The sequence below is a fragment of the Dendrobates tinctorius genome, unplaced genomic scaffold (genome assembly GCF_039654945.1).
Source record: "Dendrobates tinctorius isolate UK_male_01 unplaced genomic scaffold, ASM3965494v1 ptg000060l, whole genome shotgun sequence".
Taxonomy (NCBI): domain Eukaryota; kingdom Metazoa; phylum Chordata; class Amphibia; order Anura; family Dendrobatidae; genus Dendrobates; species Dendrobates tinctorius.
Window position 1 is genome coordinate 58,806,270 of NW_027361728.1, and position 23,662 is coordinate 58,829,931.

At 41.5% G+C, this 23,662-nt stretch overlaps 1 protein-coding gene across 2 annotated transcripts in view; it reads right to left on the reverse strand.

Annotated features, from left to right (window-relative positions):
• Nucleotides 1–13,559: 13,559 nt before the first annotated feature.
• Nucleotides 13,560–23,662, reverse strand: part of RSRC1 (arginine and serine rich coiled-coil 1) — a 505,347-nt gene continuing 495,244 nt past the window's right edge. For both annotated transcript variants that reach the window (XM_073578989.1, XM_073578990.1), the window contains 2 exons: nt 18,918–19,064; nt 13,560–14,885 (listed from right to left, as the gene is read on the reverse strand). In XM_073578989.1, coding sequence (XP_073435090.1) covers nt 14,793–14,885; nt 18,918–19,064 — 240 coding nt within the window. In that variant the 3' untranslated portion in view covers nt 13,560–14,792. The remainder of the gene's footprint in view (nt 14,886–18,917; nt 19,065–23,662) is intronic.

Consider the following 23,662-nt stretch of genomic DNA (forward strand, 5'->3'; position numbering starts at 1 on the left):
CCTTGGAGTCTTGCCTTTATGTTTTTTGAACACATTAGGTTGAGCGCCTTTGTTGTATTCGGGTGCAATTTGCTTGACTTTGCACTGACTATTTATCAGAACAATTATGGACAGTTTTTTATATGCACAATTCCCTTTCACAGGATGTGTTCTCTATCTCCCCATTCTGTGTAAAGGGCCGCCATCAGGCAATTACAGCCCTTACTGCTGTGTGGGGCCCGGTGAGCAGTGGCACACAGAGCCCCATCTCTTGTGCTTCTGTTCATTAGGTCTCATCAGGCAGTAATTTGCTGTGCGCTGCAGGCCGTCAGCGCCGGGGCCCAGGAGCTAGTGATGGGTTGTTCGTGAATGATCCGATACAAAGTGCCAGCTCCCTACTGTAAACGATGGGAGCCGGCACCCCAGTGGGAGCCACTGAATTCTCTGAATGGCTCTCACTGGGCATAAAATCCTGGTGTTCGGCAGGCGTAACTGCCCACCCAAACAAAACTCCACCCCCTCATCAATTTAATTGGCTATTAGCAAGTGGGTAGAGTTTCTGCTGTTGGTGGGCAGGGTTTCTGACGCATGAAGACATATTTAATAGGGATCCATCTAGGATCCATAAAGAGCTGGCTCTTTTTGGTGGGCGGAGCCAGGACAGCTGGATCACCAAAAAGAGCTGACCTGCCCATCACTACCGGGAGCATTCTCGGAGCTGTGCACGGCAGTCTATTCTTGATGACTGCGCAGCTTCCGCTCCCTCCGCCCTCCCTGGACTTCTGGTCATGTGTCGGTGCGTACGCGCCGACATGTACGAGGACACCGTGACCAGAAGCAGAGCTGTGCCTGCTGGGGATCGCTTGTGAGGTAAGTATGAAAAACATTTTTTTCTTTATAAAATGAATTAAATGGGCAAGGGGGGCTGCAAATGATGGAGGGAAGGCTGCAAATGATAAAGGGCACTGCAAATGATGAAGGGGCTGCAAATGATGAAGGGGGCTGCAAATGATGAAGGGGGCTGTAAATGATGAAGGGGCTGCAAATGATGAAGGGGGCTGCAAATGATAAAGGGGCTGCAACAGGAGGGGGTGCTGCAAATGATGGAGGGGGATGCAAATGGAGAGGTGGGGGGAGGGGGACTGCAAATGATGGAGGGGAAGTTGCAAATGATGATGTGAGGGAGGGAACAGGGGGACTGCATATGATGAAGTGGGGGGAGGGGGACTGCACATGATGAATGGAGGAGACTGCGAATGATGAGGGGGGGAAAGGTGGACTGCAAATGATGAAGTGAGGGGAGAGGAGGACAGCAATTGAATTGAAGGTGGGGCATGGGGAGAGCAAATGAGGACCTGGGGGAGAGCAAATAATGAATTTTGAGGGTGGTGGGAGTAAATGATATATTGCATGTGGGGGGAGAGTACTTAAAACTGAATAGAGGGTGGGAGTGGGAGAAAATACATGACAATGAATTGGGGCGGAAGGCGCATGTAAATATCATGAATCGGGGAGTGGGAGCCACATATTGGGGAGCACTGAGTATCCAGTGACTGTTAATGAATTGGGGAAAGCGTACAGGGGCTAATTAATTAATTAATTTATTTATTAGGTGGGGAAAAAAGCTATTTATAGTTGGTGGGGGCACAGTGGTGGATTATAATTTGTATGTGGAATGGTGGATTGCATAATAACTAATTATATATTAATGATGGGTGCATGTCTGTATTCAGCTGTGTAGTGTAGAAGAATGGGAAAAAGTGGGGGATGTGCTCTGGAAGCGGTGCTCTAGGTAACTATGTGTTATTTTATGCAGAGACGAGTCCTGGCTGAAAGAAATGATGGTGGTCTGTGCTGCATGAAAAAGAAAAGCAAAGACAAAGGACTTCAGTTAGAGACGTCACTGATGAGTCAGTTTGTTACCTGCACACAAACTATACACTATATACAGCGCTCCTGTGTATGTCACTGGTGATCACTGTATTACCTGTACACTGACACTATATAGATATACAGAGCTCCTGGGTATTATGGCACTTAGTTTTTTTTTTTTTATTAATGATCAGTATTGTAGTATTCGGTCACTATGTGGTGGTAATATGTGGACTGGTCATGGTGTGGCAGTTTTGTTCCTTGTATGTGGGTATTATTCGGTCACTAAGTAAAAATGTATATGACTAATTCCCTTAGTCATAAAGAAAAAAAATATACCTAAAAAGAGTATTGGATACTTTAACAAATGTTTAATAGGTTAGAGTAGAATAGGGCCCTGGCCAAAAGAGTCTATCTTGTCGTGGTGGCGGTTTAAAAAATCTTTTGGCCAAAACAAAAGCTGCTGGCTATGTATGTGATCTGGTGTTAGATGGGAATTGTTAATATCTGATTGGTGAGGACGTGATGGTGAAATTGAGTTTTTCCAAAAGTGGGCTGTGGGAATATGGAAGGTTGAAGGTGGAGATGGAGCCTGGGCAACGTCTCAAGGGGGCCCCAAAAATATTGCCAGTATGGGGCCCTGAAATTCCTAGTGGCAGCCCTGTCTGTGTGTGCTCTCGACAATGATGCAGTAGAAAAGCCCAGAAGTTGCTTTTCATATACTACCCCTTCTAGTATCGCACCAATGACCTTGACACATTCAAAGTTGATCAGATCACTGCATTATTCCATTTCTTTTTGGATTGACACAAACTGATCCTCAGAAAACAAGCTCTCTTAATTTTGTGCTCCACTCAAGGGTAAGGTGAAGTATTACCATACTAAGCTGCTCTGATTGTGTATGGGCCGGGGACTCTAATAACATGGCCATTCAGTTTATGTGTGTTGTTACAGTTTATTGACTCACTACATAGCTACTATAAAGCTATGACCTTTAAGGCCATATTATTCTGCACTGTGGTCTGGTTGCAAATATTCTACAGCAAAATTATCGCTAACATGCCACCGAAGCTACAATGAAAGCACATTCAAACATCTGGCAAAGGATGCACAAGTAAAAATAGAAGCCATCCTGCCAGGCACTTTAAAATAGAAATCGCTGATGCTACAAATGGAGAATGACAAAAATAGCATTAGGAAGTTAATATGTCCTGGAAAAAATCTAATTCCTTATACACAAATGCACGCAACAAAGTGCAGAAGTTAAAAACAAGCACCCACCTGTATTTATAAATCACTGAAAATAAGTAAAAAAGTATAATAGTAGGGTAAACATCATATAGGTGAATACATTGAGGCATCCATGCTCTATATGTTTCATTCTGCAGGGCTGGATTATGCTTTCCAGTGCTATAAATACAGTCATTACAAATTATTGGCATCCTTGAAATTGTTCCAGAAAATTAAGTACCGTATTTCTCTAAGAAAATTATTGCAATTACACGTTTTGTTCTACACATTTATTTCCTTTGTGTGTATTGGAACAACACAACAAAACATTAACAGGCAAATTGGACATAATTTCACACAAAACCTCAAAAATGGGCTGGATGTAATTGTAGGCACCCTCAACTTAATATTTGGTTGCACACCCTTTGGAATAAATGACTGCAATCAATCACTTCCAATAACCATCAGCAAGCTTCTTACACCTCTCAACTAGAATTTTTGACCACTCTTCTTCTGTAAACTGCTCCAGGTCACTCAAATTTGAAGGGTGCCTTCACCCAAAAGCAATTTTAAGATCTCTCCACAGGTGTTTAATGGGATTTAGAGCCAGACTCATTGCTGGCCTCTTCATAACTCTCCAGTGCTTTGTTTCCATCAATTTATGGGTGCTTCCTGAAGTATGTTTTGGGTTTTTGTTCTGCTGGAAGACCCATGGCCTAGTACGCAAACCCAGCTTTCTGACACTGGGCACTACATTGAGACCCAAAATCCTTTGGTAATCTTCAGATTTCATGATGCCTTGCACACAGTCAAAACATCCAGAGCCAGATTCCATTTTCGGTAAACAGTAGAATGATGTGCTTTGCCAAAAAGCTCTACCTTGGTCTCACCTGTCCACAAGACACTTTCCCAAAGCAAGTTGGACTACTCGCTTACATTTTGGTAAACTGCAGTCTAACTTTTTATGTCTCTGTCAGTAGTGGGGTCTTCCCTGGTCTCATGTCGCAGCATTTAATTTCCTTCAAATGTCAACGGATAGTTCTCGCTGACACTGATGCACCTGAGTCTGCAGGACAGCTTGAATTTCTTTGCAACCTGATTGGGGCTGCTTATCCACCAAACGGACTATCCTACATTGCAACCTTTCATCAATTTTTCTCTGCCGTCCACTTTCAGGGAGATTAGCTACAGTGCCATGGGTTGCAAACTTCTTGATTATGTTGCGCACAGTGAACAAAGGAACATCAAAATCTCTTCAGATGGACTTGTAACTTTGAGAGTGATATTTTTCAACAATTTTGGTTCTCAAGTCCTCTTTCTGTTTTGCATGCATAGTGTGGCACACACAGACACACAATGCAAAGATTGAGGCAACTTCTCCACTTTTTATCTAGTTTCAGGAGTGATTTTCATATTGCCAACACCTGTTACTTGCCACAGGTGAGTTTCAACGAGCATCACATGCTTGAAACAAAGTCGTTTACCCACACTTTTGGAATGGTGCCAACAATTTTGTCTGGTTTGGTGTTTTGTGTGAAATGATATCCAATTTGCCTTTTTTTCCCCTCAGTTTTTTTTTGTACTGGTCCAATACATAGTAAGGAAATAGATATGTCTAGCAAAACATGTATAATTGCAATAACTTTCTGGGAGAAATACTTCATTTTCTGGAACAATTTCAAGGGTGTCAACACTTTTGTCAATGACTGTATATATTGCCTTATATCACAAAGAATTACAAGTATAAAAATATGTAAAAAAAAGAAATCTAAACAAAACCTGTCTAACATCTCACAATATAGAATAACACATGTAACACTATATGTTACTGATAATCTGGCATAATAGTATTATATAACAAAAGATCTTAGAGGGAACTTGTCACTTCGTTTTTCAGCTATAAGCTGTGGCCACTGCCTTTCGGGGCTTATCTACAGCATTCTAGAATGCTGTAGATAAGGCCGCAATCTAATCTGAAAGATAAGAAAAACAAGTTTTATTATACTCACCCGGGGGGCGGTCTGTTCCGATGGGCATCGCAGGTCCGGGTCCGGCGCCTCCCATCTTCATGCGATGTCATCTTCCTTGCATCATGTTGTGGCTCCTGCGCAGGTGTACTGATCTGCCCTGTTGAGGGCAGAGCCAAGTACTGCAGTGCGCAAGTGCCGGGAAAGGTGAGAGGCCCAGCGCCTGCGCAGGAGCCAAGACACAAAGCAAGGAAGATGACATCGCATGAAGATGGGAGGCGACGGACCCGGGCCTGCGATGCCCATCGGAACAGACCGCCCCCGGGTGAGTATAATAAAACTTGTTTATCTTATCTTTCAGGTTAGATCGGGGGCTTATCTACCGCATTCTAGAATGCGGTAGATAAGCCCCGAAAGGCAGTGGCTGCAGCTCATAGCTGAAAAACAAGGTGACAGGTTCCCTTTAATGATAGATACATTTCATGCATTTAGCATCTAAATCTTTGCAGAATTGTAGTTTTCACCACACACAAGTCTCATTGGTTGTAATTTCAACAGATTTTTCCTACATATATGTTGGCAGGATATGCAATTCGTATGTGATCAGCGAAGATCCAAGGTATTAGACCCCTTTCAATCACAAAAGCAATGGACTGTCGTTGTAGGCTAACCTTTCTGCCTTCAAATTCGTGGACAGGAAAATAGTTTTCTGACAGGTGCTTCATGTTACCCATGATGGTCCTTGTGTGAGTTTAGGATAACCAAGTTACAAATTTTAAGACTTAAAGTCTCTGCTATAACATGCTGGTGCTGGATATTACAGAATATCTGTAGAGTCTGTGGAGTTCATGACTTAATGTGTCAAAGACATTCTGGGCACACAATGGACATCTACACTATGTTAACAGGTGGTTTTAATGTTATGGCAGATTGGTGTTCTGAATGTGTGTGTGTAAATACAATTGCTATGCAAATATTGATATGAAAGACCCTTACAAAATTCCTTCATATGTCTTTAATATTAGTTATAGCAGTAGTGGCAACATGAGAGACCGTGACTGTTGTGGAGGGTGAACCGATACATTTACATCTTCAATATGTGATTCCCTGGAAATTACTTGCAAGTGTACTTCAGTGTAATATTTCACTCAGCGTTTTCAGGTGTATCCCAAGATAACTTGAGATTATTTCTCTTGAAGAAGTTCCAAGTACTAAGAAGCAGCCCTGCGCTAGCTCACTGGACAGAGAAATGTGCACACTTGTACATGGAGAACTGCTGAAGATAGATTCTAATGTACTTTCTACTGCAATTCACTGTGACCAGTTCAAAACTGACACGTTGGAACACAACCTACAGGGGAGCTCTCTGGCTAACTAGGCTAGTCTGCAAAATGTAAATTTACAGTGCTCAATAGCAGGGTGTTCACAGAGATTTATTGCATTTGACCATTGTGCTCAAATGGTTTTCCATCTGCTATATAATTAGTTACTTGTTCATCTACTGTCTGTGGCTGAAATCCCGCTGTAAGTCAGCCTCACATACAGTCAAATGACCATACTACTGCTTGTATCTTGTTTTTGTAAGTTGGTTATCTTCACTCTGACACTTTCTGAAAAATTGGATCTCACCCATAACATCTACCTTCATCTCCACTGATCCATGTCTCAGGAAAGATTGTGTTCCACATGCTGGGCAGCAAACTATGTAGTCAATAAGCAAAATATAGCAGTGCACAGGGCTGCCATCAGGGCATTACTATCCTCACTGGTGTTTGGGGCCCGGTGAGCAGAAGCAAAGAGGGGGGGCCCGTCTGGGTGAGATGCCGGTCATGGTGTGGAGATATTTGTCCCTTGTATGTATTATTTGGTCCCTATATGGTGGTAATATGTTGTCTGCTCATGGTGTGGTGGTATTTGTTCCTTGTATATGGTATAATTTAGTCACTATATGGTGGTAACATGTGGTCTGGTCACTGTGTGACGGTATTCCATGCATGTGGTATTATTCAGTCACTATGTGGTGGTAATATGTGGTCTGCTCATGGTGTGGCTCGATTTGTTCCTTGTTTGTGGTATTAGTCAGCCACTATGTGGTGGTAATATGTTGGTCTAGTCATGGTGTGGCAGTATTTTTCCCTTGTGTTATATTATTCGGTCACTATGTGGTGGTAATATGTGGTCTGGCCATGGTGTGGCAGTAGTTGTTCCTTGTATATTATGCGGTCACTATGTGGTGGTGATATGTGATCTGGTCACGGTGTGGTGGGATTTGTTCCTTGTATGTGGTATTATTCAGTAGCTATGTGGTGATAATATGAAATCTGGTCACGATGTGGCAGTATTTATCCCTTATATCTGGTATTATTGGTCTTGGTATAGAGGATTGTGTTGTGCATGGAGGTCACGTTCTCTCTGATATCAATAAGGGGAAGATTCTTTATTTCCAATAGAGATTAATTACTTGGATGTTTAACCCCTCCTAGTCCTATGACTACAGTAGCAATTGTACACTTACAGAGGTTTTCTGATGAAAACAAGTAGTCACCTATCATAAGTCCACACTCAAACATTCAGTATTTGGTCAGTGTTTTACATCAGTGCAAAAGTGGTGAGTTGTTTCTATTATAATTTTCCTCTAGTTGTTCTACTCCTGACTTTGGCTTACAAATAAGTGATGAAAAATACGGAACATGTGAACGTGGCCTGAGGATAAGTGATAAGTTATTGATTGTGGGGGATGAGTGCTGGGACCTGCACCGATCTGGAGAATGTGGAACTTTTATCCCCATTAGAATGGAGCTCATGTGAGGCTTGAGCACTGACCTATTCATTGCCTAAGAGGCTGCACGTGCTGCACTTGGCTTTTTCTGGAATTACCTAAAGAACATAAATGGAGCAGTGGTCACATATCCCATCTGCTGCTGCATTAAAATGGGGGTTAGTGTCCTGTCAGGGATAAACGTTCCCCATTCTTCCAATCAGTGCAGTTTCCAACGGTCGGATTTTTTGCAAGCCTGGACGGTGGGACTGTGGAAGGTTCAAGGAGTGAAGTCAGAGCTGCGGTGGTCTCAAGGGGGCCTGAAAATTTTGCCAGTATGGGACCCTGAAATTCCTGGTGGCAGCCCTTGCAGTTCAAACGGGACACAGGTTGGTTATTACAGTAATTCTTTAAACACTGTGTAGCTTACCTGGCTTTCCTACACTAGACAACCCATTTAAATAAAAAACTTGTTCAAATAACGAGCTGATCACTAGAATTTTGGCTTTAGATCAGCTTTCCAATACAAAGGTGGACAGAGTCATTTTTTGTATTGGCGCTCTACTTGTAAAATCTACTTCTATTGTGTTTGTCAAATGTGGTGTACAAACTTAAAGATGTTGTCCAGCCTTAGAGTCCAAGTCTTCAGTTGATCGCAAGTATGTGATTTGCATACTTCACGCCACATTCCAACTAGAAGTGTCCGGCCTTGCTCAATACACTTGCATTGAGTGAAACCATGCACATCTAGTCGGTACATGACTGCATGTATGCAAAATGTATCCTTGTGGTGCCACAGCTACCGCTTCAGGCGCTAAAGAGTCTTCATAGTGCACACCCTGTAAGGATTCACAGGTCTACAGTAACATAGAGTAACTGCAGTCTTGTAGACTAAGGCCGGACAACCCCTTTAAGGCTGTGTTCACAGGTAGCTTTTTTTTTTTAGTTTTCGATTTTAAACGTGCGATTTTGCAGTGAAAACTCAAAAAAAACAGCATCCCATGCAATCCTATGGGATTCTGCAATGCTGTGCATTTTCCCACGGCGGAATCACATTGCGGAAAAATACGCAGCATGTTCATTAATTTTACGGAATCGCGGCGCCCATAGGATTGCATTGTTCTGCTTACTTTCCGCATGTGGTTGTGCCCACCATGTGAAAAGCAGAGCATTTGCGGATGGTACCCATGGTCCGGAGGAGAGGAGACTGTCATCCGGGCTCTGGGTACCATATCCCTGTAAAAAAAGAATTAACATAAAAAAATCGTCATATTCTCACCTTCCGATGTCCCTTGCAGCATCACCAGACTTCAGCGATGCTGCCGGCAGGTCCCGTTCCCAGTGATGCGTTGCGCGAGACTGCGACATCATCAAAGGTCATTGTCGCAATGTATCACTGGGAACGGGGACTTGCCGGGAGCATTGCGAGGATCGGGAAGGCTGCGCGGGACGTCAGGTGAGAAAAACACAATTTTTTAAATTATTTTTAACATTAGATCTTTTTACTACTGATGCTGCCTCAATAGTAAAAAGTTGGTCACACTCATCAAGCACTGTTTGACGAGTGTAACCAACTTGTCAATCAGTTCTCCAAGCGATGCTACAGATCGCTTGGAAAACGCTAGTGTTCTGCAAGCTAATTTGGCTTGCAAATCGCTAGTTTTTCTGCGGGAAAATCGCTGGAATTTAAAATGCGGTTTTCCCGCGGAATGGAATTCCGGAATTCCTGCGGTAACTTTGAAGGGAATTCCGTAACGTGTGCACATAGCCTAAAGATAATACTTTCTGTAGCCACCTACTGAATCTACATATCCAGACTAAAGGTACTGTCACACTTAGCGATGTACCAGCGATCCCGACCAGTGATATGACGCGGTCAGGATCGCTGGTACATCGCTAAGTGGTCGCTAGTGAGCTGCCACACAGGCAGATCTCACCAGCGACATCGCTGGGGTCGGGGGTCGCTACTTACCTGTCACACTAGGCGATCCTGACGTCCTCCCGCCCGCGTCCACGCTCGTCTCCACAGGAAGCGCCGCAGCAAGCTGACGACGAGAAACAGTCCTGGATGTTCTCGCGCGATCAGCGATAACCAGCGGGGGAGCGGGTCGGTGGTAAGTATCAGACACAGCGATATCGCTAGCAATATCGCTATAACGTCACAAGTTATAGCGATATTGCTAGCGATATCGCTTAGTGTGACAGGCCCTTTATTGTAGCGGATGACCCCTGAAACACTGATAGTGGTCAAAATAATTTGAGTCTGTAAGAAAACCAGACTCTAAATTTATCTTGAGCTTATCTACCAGAGCTCCACTGTCACCAGATGTTTTTCAGTAACTAAAGACCTAGAGGCGGGATAAAGACACTTGCTGCATCTGGCCTCTAATTACAGAATAGTTGTACATTTCTCTTATCCTCTATTGCATTTGATAAAGGGTCTCTCTTCTGATATTGGCTTTTAACATCCATTGAAGGGTGTTTAAGAGACTAATAATTACTGGAAAATAAGCTCCACTGTGCGTCTAAAAGTGCAATCCCAGTAAAGAGCCTGAAAACTCTAATTAGTTTAAAATAAATATTTGTAATTAAAAGTTTGAGGGTTTGTTACTCCAGAGCTAATTAGATACTGGGTAATTTCCCTCTGGTATTAATTTGCAGAGCTAGGTACTATTCATGTTATTTCTGATGTTGCAGCTTGTTAGGATATACTTTTTAATCTGCCAGTCACTGTGTGGCATGTAGTAATTGATGATTATTTAAAGGATTTGCAGCTTTTAACACATTCAGTTCTGACTTTCACATTTAGCTATCAATACACTAGTTTTGAGAGTCTGAAGTTAATATGAATCAATTTAAAGCTAACTTGTACTCACTCACAACCTACTGCATGTATTGATGGATTAATTCACTTGACTAACAGACTACAATCACACATGGCAGAAATGCTGCAGAGTTTTCCAACCAGATTCTAACAAATGTTAACCACACGCTACAAAAACATTTTAGAGCATAAAATTACATGAAGAAAAGATTTTAAGTCTTCAGCAGGTCAATCTTTTCTGTGCAATACATAGGGTGGAATCTGGGGCAACTCAGAGACAGAAGCCACATGCATAGATTCAAATTAGAATTTGAGGCAAAATCACCAATGATTTTACCATCCCGTGTGATGTTCCCCAACAAGAATATAACTAAGGCTCTGTTCATTCTACTTTTCAAAGGTTGAGCCTGAACAGTCCAAGGTTTTTGGGATCTTGGACGACAAAAATAGTATAGTCTACAGCATGATTACTGATGTTAAAAAATACTAGAACACCAAAGGACTTCAATAATGTTTATGGGGTCAGTCAGTGGCCATTGATAATACCTGCTTAAAAAAACCCATGTTATTCACAGCAATCATGATATTGTCTAAGGTCAGTATTCTGCATCAGTATTTGCAAGCCAAAATTAGGAGTGAATCCTGCAGAGAGATAAAACCATAATGGAAAGATTGACACATGTTCTGAGTTGTAGAGCCGCTCCTAGTTTGGGCTTAATTAAGCATATAAAAGTTCTAGCTAGGAACAAGTGTCTATTGTGTAAAATCTTCAAGCATTCCAACCACTTCACTTACTCAAATATGTAATAAATGTACATTTATTACCTATGTAATATATGTCACTTGAAGCAAGGATCACAAACACCTACAACTTCAATACTTTAGACTCGTGAAGAGAGCAATCACTGGACATCATGGTTGGAAGAAAGAAGGAAGACCAGCAACCCGATGGCTTGATACAATCAAGATAATGGTGGAGAAGGTGGAGAAGACCCTGGTGGACTTATCTAGGCTTGCAAAAGATCAATCTTCCCTACAGATCGTTTCTCCATCAAATCGTCAAGGCTCGAGATCAAGCGGAAGGCCATTAAAAAAAAAAAAAAAAGGATTTTCAATGGGGTCAGTGCTCCGTTTCCCTGATATCAAGCTAAGAATCCAAGCCTGCCTGGTGTGCAGCCACTTCTGGTAACGGTAAACTGCTGCTATGCCTCTGACGCAATCTAGATAGCAGTCACTCTAGCCTGACCTCCAATCACTTAGTAAATACTTTAATATATCATACAGTATCATAAAGTAATCTGGAGATGAAACCGTACATGACATAGGTGGAAGGTCAGAAAATAACAGTATCGATACTACTGCAATTAATGAATACATGAATTCCACTAATGCTATGTATGTATAAAATGAAAGGCACTTCATTAACATTTTTTTTTTACCAAAGATTGTAAAAGCCATCCAACCCATGATAGAGTGACCTCAATTTGGATTGTGCCCAACTCTAGTGACTCACGTCTCCATGTGCTCAAACAAGCCTTAAAGGGAACCTACGTGTCCGATAACACTATTAACCTGTAGATGTAGGGTTATTTACTTTGTGAAGGTGCCCGGCTGCTTTACTGAAAGGCCAGCACTCAGAACCAAATTAGCTAGCTTTCAGTCATGCCCTAAAATTACTGTCACTGATCACAGTACTGAGAGATGCGGCTATAAGCACGCCCAGCACTGACTGACAGTCAATGTGCCTGGGTGTGCTTACAGTTGATGCTCACTGTGTACTGAGCAGTGACTGAAGGTGCTCTAGCATGTCTCTATGACTGAAAGCTGGAGGCTGCCGAAAGGAATAAAGCTCATTCCCATTGGGGCTCACAATCTAGATTCCCTATCAGTATACCTTTGGTATGTGGGAGGAAACCGGCGATGCAGGAGGAAAACCAAAGCAAAGACAAGGACAATATACAAACTTTTTGCAGATGCAGATGTCAGCGCTGCAAAGCAACATTGATAACCACTGAGCCACTTTGCAAGTTCCCTTTAACGGAGTACCTTATGCTTTTTTTATGTGTAGCAATATTGCTATTCATGTATCATTACTCGTAGTGCGCTGATCCATACTGTATGTATATATTTGTATATTGGTTACAGTGTATTTGTGCAGCTGCATATTAACTTAATACTGAACGTGTGTGGACCAGTATTATTATGTCTGGCCAAAGACTTCGCATAAACACAGGGAAAGATACAACAAGTGGAAAACAAAAACAGTAACATAACAAGAATTTGTTATATTGAAAATAACAGCGCACAACGGCCCTTGCAGAGCACTAAAGTAAGGCTGCTCATACGTGTCTTCAGCAGGTTATATTTCCAGTCATTTGTATTATGTTTTATGGGACACGTTTCAACTTCTCCCACTTGTTTTTCCATCCGAATGTTCGGGTGTCAAATATTTTCTACATTACGTTTTAATAACTGTAAGACAGCTCATGCCTTCTACAGCAAATCAAGACAAATCTCTGGAACCAAAAATCTAAATTCCCAATTTCTCATACTAGAACAGTAGTTTTGCAATAAACTAGATTTTATAAAGGGTCGCAAGCAATAACCATGGCATCCACAGAGCTACAGATTTTCCACAGAAGCCAGGGTAATCACATCTGTTCTGTAATATATCCCAGCACAGTCCCACACATGACAGTGGCTAGAAGCCTACTTGTGGACACATGGTGGTAACGTGTTAGCCATGACAAACCTCAGTGATCTAACACACTTGTAATTTCGCAAAGGTAATTTCAGATTGGCACAAACAAATGTGAAAAAAAAAATGAATGATGATTGTGATCAGCATTGATTTTAAGAAAACCTTTAGATTTAAAAAAACAAAAACTGAAATATGAACATCCAGGCAACAGAAAAAGAAAACGCTAAATACACGACATGTTAAAATGTTTTATTTGTCTGTGGGATCAAAGAAAGCAGTAAAAGTGGTACAAAACCTATAGTTTTACTCAAAAGAAATTGGCACAAAACATTGCATGCTTCAATAATATTCCTCATAAACTGGACCTTTTAAAGGGGTTGTTATACAGGCGTAAATACGGATGACCTATCCTTCAGGCACTCACCGATCTCCATAGATGAACTATTCTACGTACAGGTCATCAACTTTTACGTTCTGGACAACCCCATTAATGTTCACTGGGTTTATGATCAGAGAATTTCAACTCCAGCATCTTCATAAGCTAATCCAACTTTTATTTGTTAGAATTTTCTTGTTCCTTATGCTTTAGTTTCCTGTTGCTATTTTAGCAGATGTGTGATTCCTATGAGATAGTAACATCCAAAGCACGTGAATGGCAGTCTTAAAACCCCATTCCCACTTCGATTTTCGCCCTGCTGAATTGAGGGCATGCTGCTGGGTTTCAAACGCAATGAGGATAGCAAAATCCATGGTGAAAGGGTCAATTTCTGCATGCAACACCACAATTATCTGAGAAAACTTTGCAAACACCCGCTTAGAACACCACGCACTGTGGCTATCACTAAATAACCAAGTCATCTAGTATTTCATGATATGATTGGGCTTTTTGGATGTATACGGGCACCCATTATATTCCACATTGCACTGGCTTATACAGCATAGGCACACACTTTATTATACAGTTTCTGTAAGGATAAGGTAGGGCTTTGTGTACAAGCGGATGTCACTGCTTCCATAACTAGTTTCATACCCCTGCATGTAAGTGAATGTCAATACCTTTATCCTCCCAGCCTGCACAAAGTGTAAAATGTTCTACAGCAAGTATATCCCACTGTATTAGCATAGCAAGAGAAAAAACGAAAATCATAAAAAAACAAAGATGCTAAATTGTATATGTGCTGCCTGGAGAGTAAGACATTAGTCATGTGTGGAGCTATACTTTAGGAAAGCCTCGGAGATATCCACTCCTTCACATTTATGGACCATTTACAACAAATATGGAGCCCTAATTCCATGAATATGTTCTAAACTCATCTAAGATATGAAGTGTTACACCTAAAACCAACCGGCCTACAGTTTTCTAATTTTATAATCTTTAAAAAAAAAAAAAAAAAGAATGGAATGACGATGCGCACATAAAACAGCACACGGTCTAGATCTAATTCCGTATTTGGAAGATTGTTATGCCACGGGGCTGCCCATCAGCCGTTTATTTCGTAAAGAAGTCAGCCTCTTGTACCATTTCTCCTCTGCTTCTGCCTTCTCAATGTACAGCTGCCAAGAAAAAAATAAATGAAGTAAATTCATGGGTAATATTAGAACCACAAAAAATCCACTCAGCTTGTATTTTAATTATTTAAAAGTCATGTTTTTCAGTTTAAGAACTCCTTGGCATATAAATCTCATAGGTTTCCTATCATACCAGTGAAACTGCCATTTTCTTTTCTGCCAGTTCATCAAATAGTCAAACAACCATCATGGCATAGCAGATAGCTAAAAACTTATGGCCTTCAGTGTTGAACTCTGACAGCAAATAATTTTTCAGATTTATTTTATTAAAAACCATTTCTAAGGTTCAAATATTCTGCTACTTGGATCTCTTCAAAAATCTGCCATCCTTCTTTCCTCCGACATGCCTCAAACACAAGATAATGATCTGATCCTGCTCAAATCGGAAGGTTCAGACATCAGTTTTCTAATGTGTAGGGACTATCCCATAATTAAAACTTGTGACTAGTGGTGAGCGAGTGTGCTTGTTACTGGAGTTTTCCAAGCATGCTCGGGGGTTCTTCGAGTATCATGGGCATGCTGGTAGATTAGGTTTGTGTCTCCGCAGCTGCATGATTTGCGGCTGCTGGACAGCCTGAATACATGTGAGGAATGCCTGTTTGTTAGGAAATTCCCACATGAATTCAGGCTGTCTAGTAGCCGAAAATCATGCAGCTGCGGAGATACAAACATAATCTATGAGCACGCCCAAGATACTCAGAGAACCCCTGAGCATGCTCGGAAAACTCGAGTAACGAGCACACTTGCTCATCACTACTTGTAACCTATCAACAGGATCAGCAATGAGTTGCTGATCACTATGGGTCCCATCACTGGGGCCCTCACTTACCACAAAGACTGTAAAATACATAAAATATGATAACTAGGAAATGAGCAAATCTTGTAATTCCCTAGTCAGCATGGTTTGTGCACTGTACATATACAAAGCATCTATTGACATGGTGAACAAACCTAAGTTGTCTATGGTACAACTGCAATAAATCAGACGCTCCTTTTTGTAGGAATCGAGTAGGAAGTCACATAGGAATGGTTCTAGATTCACATAAAGACGAATTAGGCTGACCAGAATTCTATGTGCACAAAATGATTGTCACTTCTTGTGCACAGAACATCACTGTAATGGGCAGCACATCACCTATTTACACAAGACGATGAGCTGTCAAGAACGAGAATGCCAGAATCAAAGATCCAATCACTTGATGAATTCTCATTTCGTCATGTGTACCCAAGCGTATGATTAGTAAATTTTTCCAAATATCGGTTAGTCTCACTGAGCCTTTATGGAAAAAGAACCCAAGGGGCAAGTCCTGGGGCCTCCACCACCCAAAGGAACTTATGTGTATCCACGAAAACTCCAGTCTGAAGTATAATGCAAGCAGCAGGCACAGTGACCTAAACAAGGCTAAAAGCAAGAGCTGTGTGTGACTACAGCAATGAAATAATGTCAGAGTCAGCAACGCAGATCAGCCTTAATGCAGAAATAGGTTGCACAATGGAAGTTGTGAGGGCAGGCTGTTTGATCTCAATGTCTGGGGTCATGTCTCCATAGAGCAATAGATCTCTCTCACATCACTAGCTTTTCACTAAAAATATTCTGCATATATCCAATCTGTTGTACATTTTTGGAGTACAGGGCCACAGTAGCCATAGATATTTACAGTATATAGGCTTGTCTTCACAAGTCTTTTCTGCAGAGGCAAACATGTGTGTATATATAATGAAGATGATCAGCATCGTTAATTTCAGTTTCTTATCTGCAATGTCATGCTGCACTCCAGGGTGCATCTGCCACGAGGCTAGTTGAGAATCTTCCTCAGGTGGGTGGCAGCTGCTGCCCTGCCACATTGATAACATGCTGTTTTCTGAGAGTTTGCAGTCTTAAGGTCTTCCTCTCACTCACTGATAGAGATGGAGAACTTCCTGGCAACTTTTGATCCAGTTTCTCTGTGTGGGACATGGAGGTAGGGGATAAAGGAAGCTTGCCTGCACTGCTCTACTGCCAAAGAATATCGAAACCTGTGGTGTACTATGGCTAATGTTCTCTCAGAAGCCTCTCTACACTATAAAGATCCATCTAAGCTTCATAAGAGGAGAAAATGTGTCATATGTGCAGTGCAAGTGTGTATAAAATATTGTGGTAAAGCTTTAGGCAGGTGTGGGAAAAAAAAGCTGCACAAAAAGAATGTTTAAATTCTTCTAGGTACACCTGCACAAAGTCAGGGATTTTGTAGGATTATAGTCAGATGTACCTTGAAAATTGAACCAATTGCCCAATTTACCAAACAAGTGATAATAATAATCATTTTCATATGTACCATATTTTTCAGATTATAAGACACTTTATTTTCCACAAATTTGGGAGGAAAATAGGGGTGCGTTTTATAATCGGAATGTAGCTTACCGGCTGCGGTGGAGCGGGGTCAGTGGAGGCAGGGTCGCTGCTGAAGGAAGCCAGTGGTGGCGTCAGGATTGGGGCGATGCTGCAGGTCCTGGGCTCAGAGATGGAGGTGTCCTGGTGGTACGAAGCTGCGGGCCTGAGTTTTCATAAAATGTTGGCGGTGAGCGGAGTCCCAATTCCATTGATTTTCCTGCGGTGGGTTTCAGGAAAATCATGCACAGATTGAGATCTCGGTAGAAGAGATCTCGGCTCCTGAGATCTCAATATGTTCATGCGCTGTTGCGGCAGCCATTTTCTCAAGGCCCACTACAGGGAAATCAATGGGAACTGGACTCCACTCACCGCCAACATTTTATGAAAGCCCAGGGCCTGCAGCCTCGCACACCAGGACAAAATATGCTACTGTAAAATTGGACTATAAGACAGGCCACCATAGTACTTAGAACATTTTTTTTCCTATTTTCCTCCCCCAAATCTGGGGTGTATCTTATGGTCTGGTGCATCTTATAGTCCACAAAATACAGTATGTTGAAACAGTCACTAAAGGGGGTTTTACACTAAGCGATATCGCTAGCAATATCGCTAAAACGTCACCGGTTTTGTGACGTTATAGCGATATTGCTAGCGATATCGCTATGTGTGATACTTACCAGCGACCGGCTCCCCCGCTGTCCATCGCTGATCGCGCGAGAATGTCCGGCTCCATTTCTCGTCGGGCGCTTCCTGCTGAGACTTCCTGCTGTGACGACGAGCGACGCTGGACGCGGGCGGGAGGACGCAGGATCGCTGTGTGTGAATGGTAAGTATCGTGCGCTGCGTCGCTGCTGCATCGCTGTGAGATCTTTCTGTATGAAAGCTCACTAGCGATCATTTAGCGATGCACCAGCGATCCTGACCGGGTCGGATCGCTGGTTGGATCGCTGGTGCATCGCTAAATGTAAAAGGGCCTTAACTGAATAATAAACCACTATGTAGGAGGCTTAAAACTGGAAGTTAGTTTTCCAAGATGTTTGGAGCAACTTCTCTGTGTGCAAGTGTATTTAGAAGAATTGATGCATCTGTGAAGGCATTGGGTGGTCACACTAAATATTAATTTGATTTAGATTTCTCTTTAATTCATTGTTAATTAATAAAAATAAACTATTAAAGCTTCTATTTTTTAAAGCAGTCTTAATTTGCATTTTTTCCACACCTGTCTACAACTTTTGCACAGTACCATAAAAAATATATAGGCTGCTCAAAGTAGTATGACCAACAAGTGGCCTGACAGTTTCCAGATGAAAAGCCAGTGATTTTTATTTGTTTGAGAGAGGGGTGAGGGGGAACCCCATTGCAATTCTCATCCCAGGCCGCTGAAAAGCTAAGATCTGCCCTGACTCTCAAGGCTTATGAATGATGAGCTCTTTGAAGTTGTGTTGCGGATTACACCCACATGTAGCTGTGCTATGTCTGGATAGAAAGACACAAGGACCCCATTTGTCAACAGGAGAACAAGATGTGTCCCATTTTTGGTTGTACCAATCTTAATCTAGCATTTTGCAGATATAAGAAATATTTTCAAAACAAAAGAGTAAATGAAAAGTCCCATCATGTTGAAATGATGTGTGCATAGAACTTACATTTGGGTGTGCAATGGAGTTATCATCCAGATATTTTATGGCAGTCGGCATAGTACTAACATCTTCTTCTTTCTCATCTCCAAAAAAATCGAAAGTTCCCACACCTAATATGGCAGATTCATGTTTGCTGTCGCTGGTTTCTGCTGACTAAAAATATTATAAAATTTGCAACATGTACAAATGCAAAATATAATTTCTAAATAGACACAACAAGTTAGCTCAGGGTGCTTTCACACTGCATTCTGGCACCTGTTAGGTGGCTCCGTTGGGGCTTATGTCCGAACCCTCGCAAATCTGGATTCTGGAGTATGCCACGATGGGGCCATAGATTATAATGGTGCCAACAGAGGGAACATGTGCTCTGAGTGTACTCCTACTGGAGATGGACACTGAGACGCCTTTAGTAGGCGTATATATGCCCCAAATGATGCACATAAGAGTGCACGTCGGCTCTGCCTGCACCCTTATAGTCTACGGCCACGTCGGCGCATTTGCCTGAATCGAGATTTGCGGGGATTCGGACGTAATCTCCGACAGGCCAACGGAACAGGTGCCGGAACACAATGTGAAAGCACCCTTATATAAACGAAGTAAATCATGTACTCCAGGGGTGCTCATTCATTGCCATGGGGGTTATATGTGGCCAATGAAGCCATGCTGTGTGGAGCCTTCAAATCCTGACATAGAAACCCTCACCTCCAGAGTGGCTGTTCACATGCAATTTTTATGGAAAGGAGACGAGTAGTGGCACACCATTCATAAGTAGGCATGGGCAAGTAATCATTGTTCAATGTGGTTCTCCTGTATTTGGGAGAATTAAGCCATTTGATCCCATTTTGGCACTCCAGAAAGGAGTATATGAGTTAGAGAGGTAGCCATGCAGGCATGTTTCTGTGTGTTGTAGTTTCGGGAAGTTGTGAAATACTAGGCTATCACGCCAGTGCTGATTAAGGAAAAAGGACAACTAGTCTCAAGATAGATCAAAGTCCTGAAAGCTGAGCCTATAGCTACCAGACATTTGAGCCAGATGGCGTTGATACAACAAAGATATCGATCACAAGTTGCAGATGGCTTTTGGGCACACTGAAAGCTTTTTTCACATTTTTCCAAAATCAACCAAAACTAACTTTTGTTTCCCACGATTTTGGAAACTTGTGGTAAAAATGAATAGGGCTTACCATGATATCGAACATAATGGCAAAAAAAGTGTGTTTTTACAGTGAGTTCGGAGAACTGCAACAAAAAATTACCTGCAGCCAAATTGCATTTGCAGACATACCTAAGGGAATCTGTTAACAGGATTTCTCACCCTAAACTATATATGTGCATGTAGTATTTTCAACGACAAATCCAGTAATACCTTTACATGGCCAGTCTTTTTCCATTACTGAAAAAATCAAGATCCTGAGATATGCAAATGGCTATGATAGATCTGAAGACTCTGTCACTCCAGCTCTATTTTCCACACAGCACTGACTCTTCCTGCTTGACTGATGGCTCCTTTGGAATCACATATCATAGAGGCAGTCAGTCAAACAGAAGGTGACACTGGGTGGGGAATAGAGCTGGAGTGACAGAGGCTTTAGATCATTATGATCATTATGATTTCTCAGTAACAGAGGAATGGACTGGCCATGGACTTGACTTTGAAAGTGGTTCCTGTGCATATAACTAGTCTGGGGGTTGAAATCCTGCTGACAGATTCCCTTTAACTTAGATAGTAATATGCCTTTAAGTTTTATTATGGTCGGTGTGAAGGCCTCAGTATGACCCACAGATTACAAAAGGTTGAGCACCTCTGGTTTAGATGACCCAAGCTGTGGGTGGACAGAATAAATGGTGCGACTTCTGGAACCAGAAGTGTGAGTGACTAGGTAACAAGAACCCTTCATAACCTTTCATCACATGAACGACATATAAGGCTGCAGACCAGCTCCAAGTCTCTCGCTGCATTGATGTCATCTAGAAAAATGAGCAGACCATGCTTCATGTTGTAACTGTGACATAAGTCACATTATTTTGTCACAGATTTTAGTCATATTTTATGTGACTCAGTGACATTAAGCAGTTGTAGCCTTGTAAAAAAAAAAAATCTCACGCCAAAGTTATAGCAGAGATGACAGTGCACTAGCGCTTGTGTCTTTCCCTGCATGTATTAATGGCAAGTTCAGTATTAAATGAAAAGGAGGCCATTTACTATAATTTTATGGATCTCGTCTCTAATTAAAAGTGAACGCCTCTCTTACAAGAGCTGTAATTAAGTTTAGAAGTACGCCTTAAAATAGATACAATGGTGTCATGACAGGAACACTAATCCATAGCAGGGCCTGCCCATTATAGATTATGTGTCTATCCAGACGTCAGTCTGGAGGATGACGCTGTCCGAGTACATTCATGTGAGGGACAGTGGGCTGAGGATCCATTGCCACCAAAATGAATCATTTCTCATTAGGTAGCCGCTAGCACTTCTTCATTCATAGGATCCGGAGAGCCGCCATAATATAATTTTCACAATTGACAATAACATGATTTGTGTTTTGTTTCTTTTCCATTATAATCGATTTACAGCTGAGATACGTACAGGCCCTAATGGCAGAGAACAGTCAGCGCACTATTTGGTGACAAGAAACAGAAGGCAGCGTAATCTGCCGGTTCACAAAGTACATTCATCTTCAGCCACTCACTTATAGCAGTGGATGGGAAATCTTTGATTCCTCCATTTCCTTACGGAGACTTGAATGCTTAACATATCATTTTCCATTCTAATTAGTACTACCCTCCTCATTATACCACTGAAGTGGAGTCCGTCCTCCGTCACAGGATCTCCTCTGTACAATCTACCATTTCACTAATTAAGAAGGAATTTTACCGCAGGAGGTAATGTATAGGAGGCTAGGAGCTGACTAGTCATGACGTTCTCATCATTAGAATCACATTGCTCCCACATGAGAGATGGCGAAGTATCTACTTGGAGTCCATCTTACAGTCCATTAACATTGGCAATCCTTTCAGAAAAAGCAATATCTACATATTTTGTATACCTACATTGTGTTTTTTATGTTTTCTATATATTTTCAGCTTATTTTGACTCTGTAATGAAAAAAAAACTCGCTTCCTACTTGGAAACAGTCAACAAGCAGGTGGAGATGCTTTATTTTACGCTGATGATGGCTTTTGTTATTGCACAGGACTGCCAGCGGTGAACTGTTATATCTTTACCATTTCATACATAATCCTATAAAAGAAGTAACTATAAAGCAGGAGGTCAATCTTTATGAATCTCCATCCAGTGTTGGTGTCTAAGCTTGAGATCGCTTCGGTCTCCATTCATTGAAGTAACTTCAGATTGGGATGAAGAAAAATTGTTACCTAAACATCATTTTATTCTTTACAGCAAAACGTCATAGATTCTGAAACATTCGGTGTTACTGAATGAAAGCTTGTGTGGGACTAGTAGTTCCACTGCTGCAGCATTTTTATTAGATGCTTTGAAAGGTGTTGTTCAATTATGAGGACATTTTTTTTTGTTTACTTAAATGGATGTATTTTAGCCCCCCCCCCCCAAAAAAAAAACATTTTTTTTTACAATTGTGTTTTACTAAACATTTTGCACCATTTGGCCCTTCCAGTCCCTTTGTTTCCCTGTACACGTTGCTTTGTCATAAACCAGCGAGAGGAGCTCAGAACAAGAGAGATAAATGAGTCACTAACGCTCCGTCAGATCGTCGCAGTGGGCTTAACTCATGATTTATCGTATCTTGCAGCCAACAATATACAGTGCGAACCAGAGGCAAAAGGCAACAATTAATTCCAAATTTTTCATGTAGCCCAACTGCAAAAAAAGATTTTTTTTTTTTCTCACTAAATTTTTATTCTTTTATTTTTCCAACTTGTATCCCTCTCAACAACAAAAAAAAAAAAAGATTTTTAACCCCAAGTACATGCATTTAAGAACTGAAAAATAAGAATAAAAATGGACAACCCCATTAAGGCATCACTTCAGTATTTGTTTTTTTATTCCAAGCAGTACTGGGTGTATGTACAATGTATGCATTAAAATACCTACTGGTCACTGTCTTCTGCAGTCTTCTGGGCTGCTCTGATCGTCTCCTGCATTATGTAACTGCTCACACACCCGACCTCTAGTTCCTTTCCTAAGAGAAGCCTACGAGACCCTTGTTCTGAGTCTTGTAGACTTACATTGGGAACGTACCTCGTGGTCCACTAACAAGTCACTGTTATGATCCAGATGGTCACAACTGCTGTTGCATGACACAGGACACGGACCAGAGCAGCGCTGGAAACGGCAGAAGACGGCAAGGCGATGTCAATGAATGTACACACTATTCATACATTATTGACAGCTAATTTGGGGTGCAATAATAATTACGGAAAACAACGCTGGAGTGGTACTTTAAAAGGGTCAATGAGATTCAGACAACTTAGACAAATTAATTGTTTCTTCTGTCTTGTAACTCTTACTAGATCTGTTTTAAAGGGAAAATATCAGCATATTTTACTTATTGTAGAAGTGGTATATATATATATATATATATACACATACACACACGGTGGTCCAAAAGTAGGTGAACTGAAAATAACATTTATTTTGATTTATATATAAAATTATATTTACTAACACAAACATTGACAATTAAATTTTATTCTGAACAATAATACAAAAGCCCTTATATTTTATCAACGCAGGTGCTCAAACTGTTTTCCATCCAATTTGCACAGCTTTG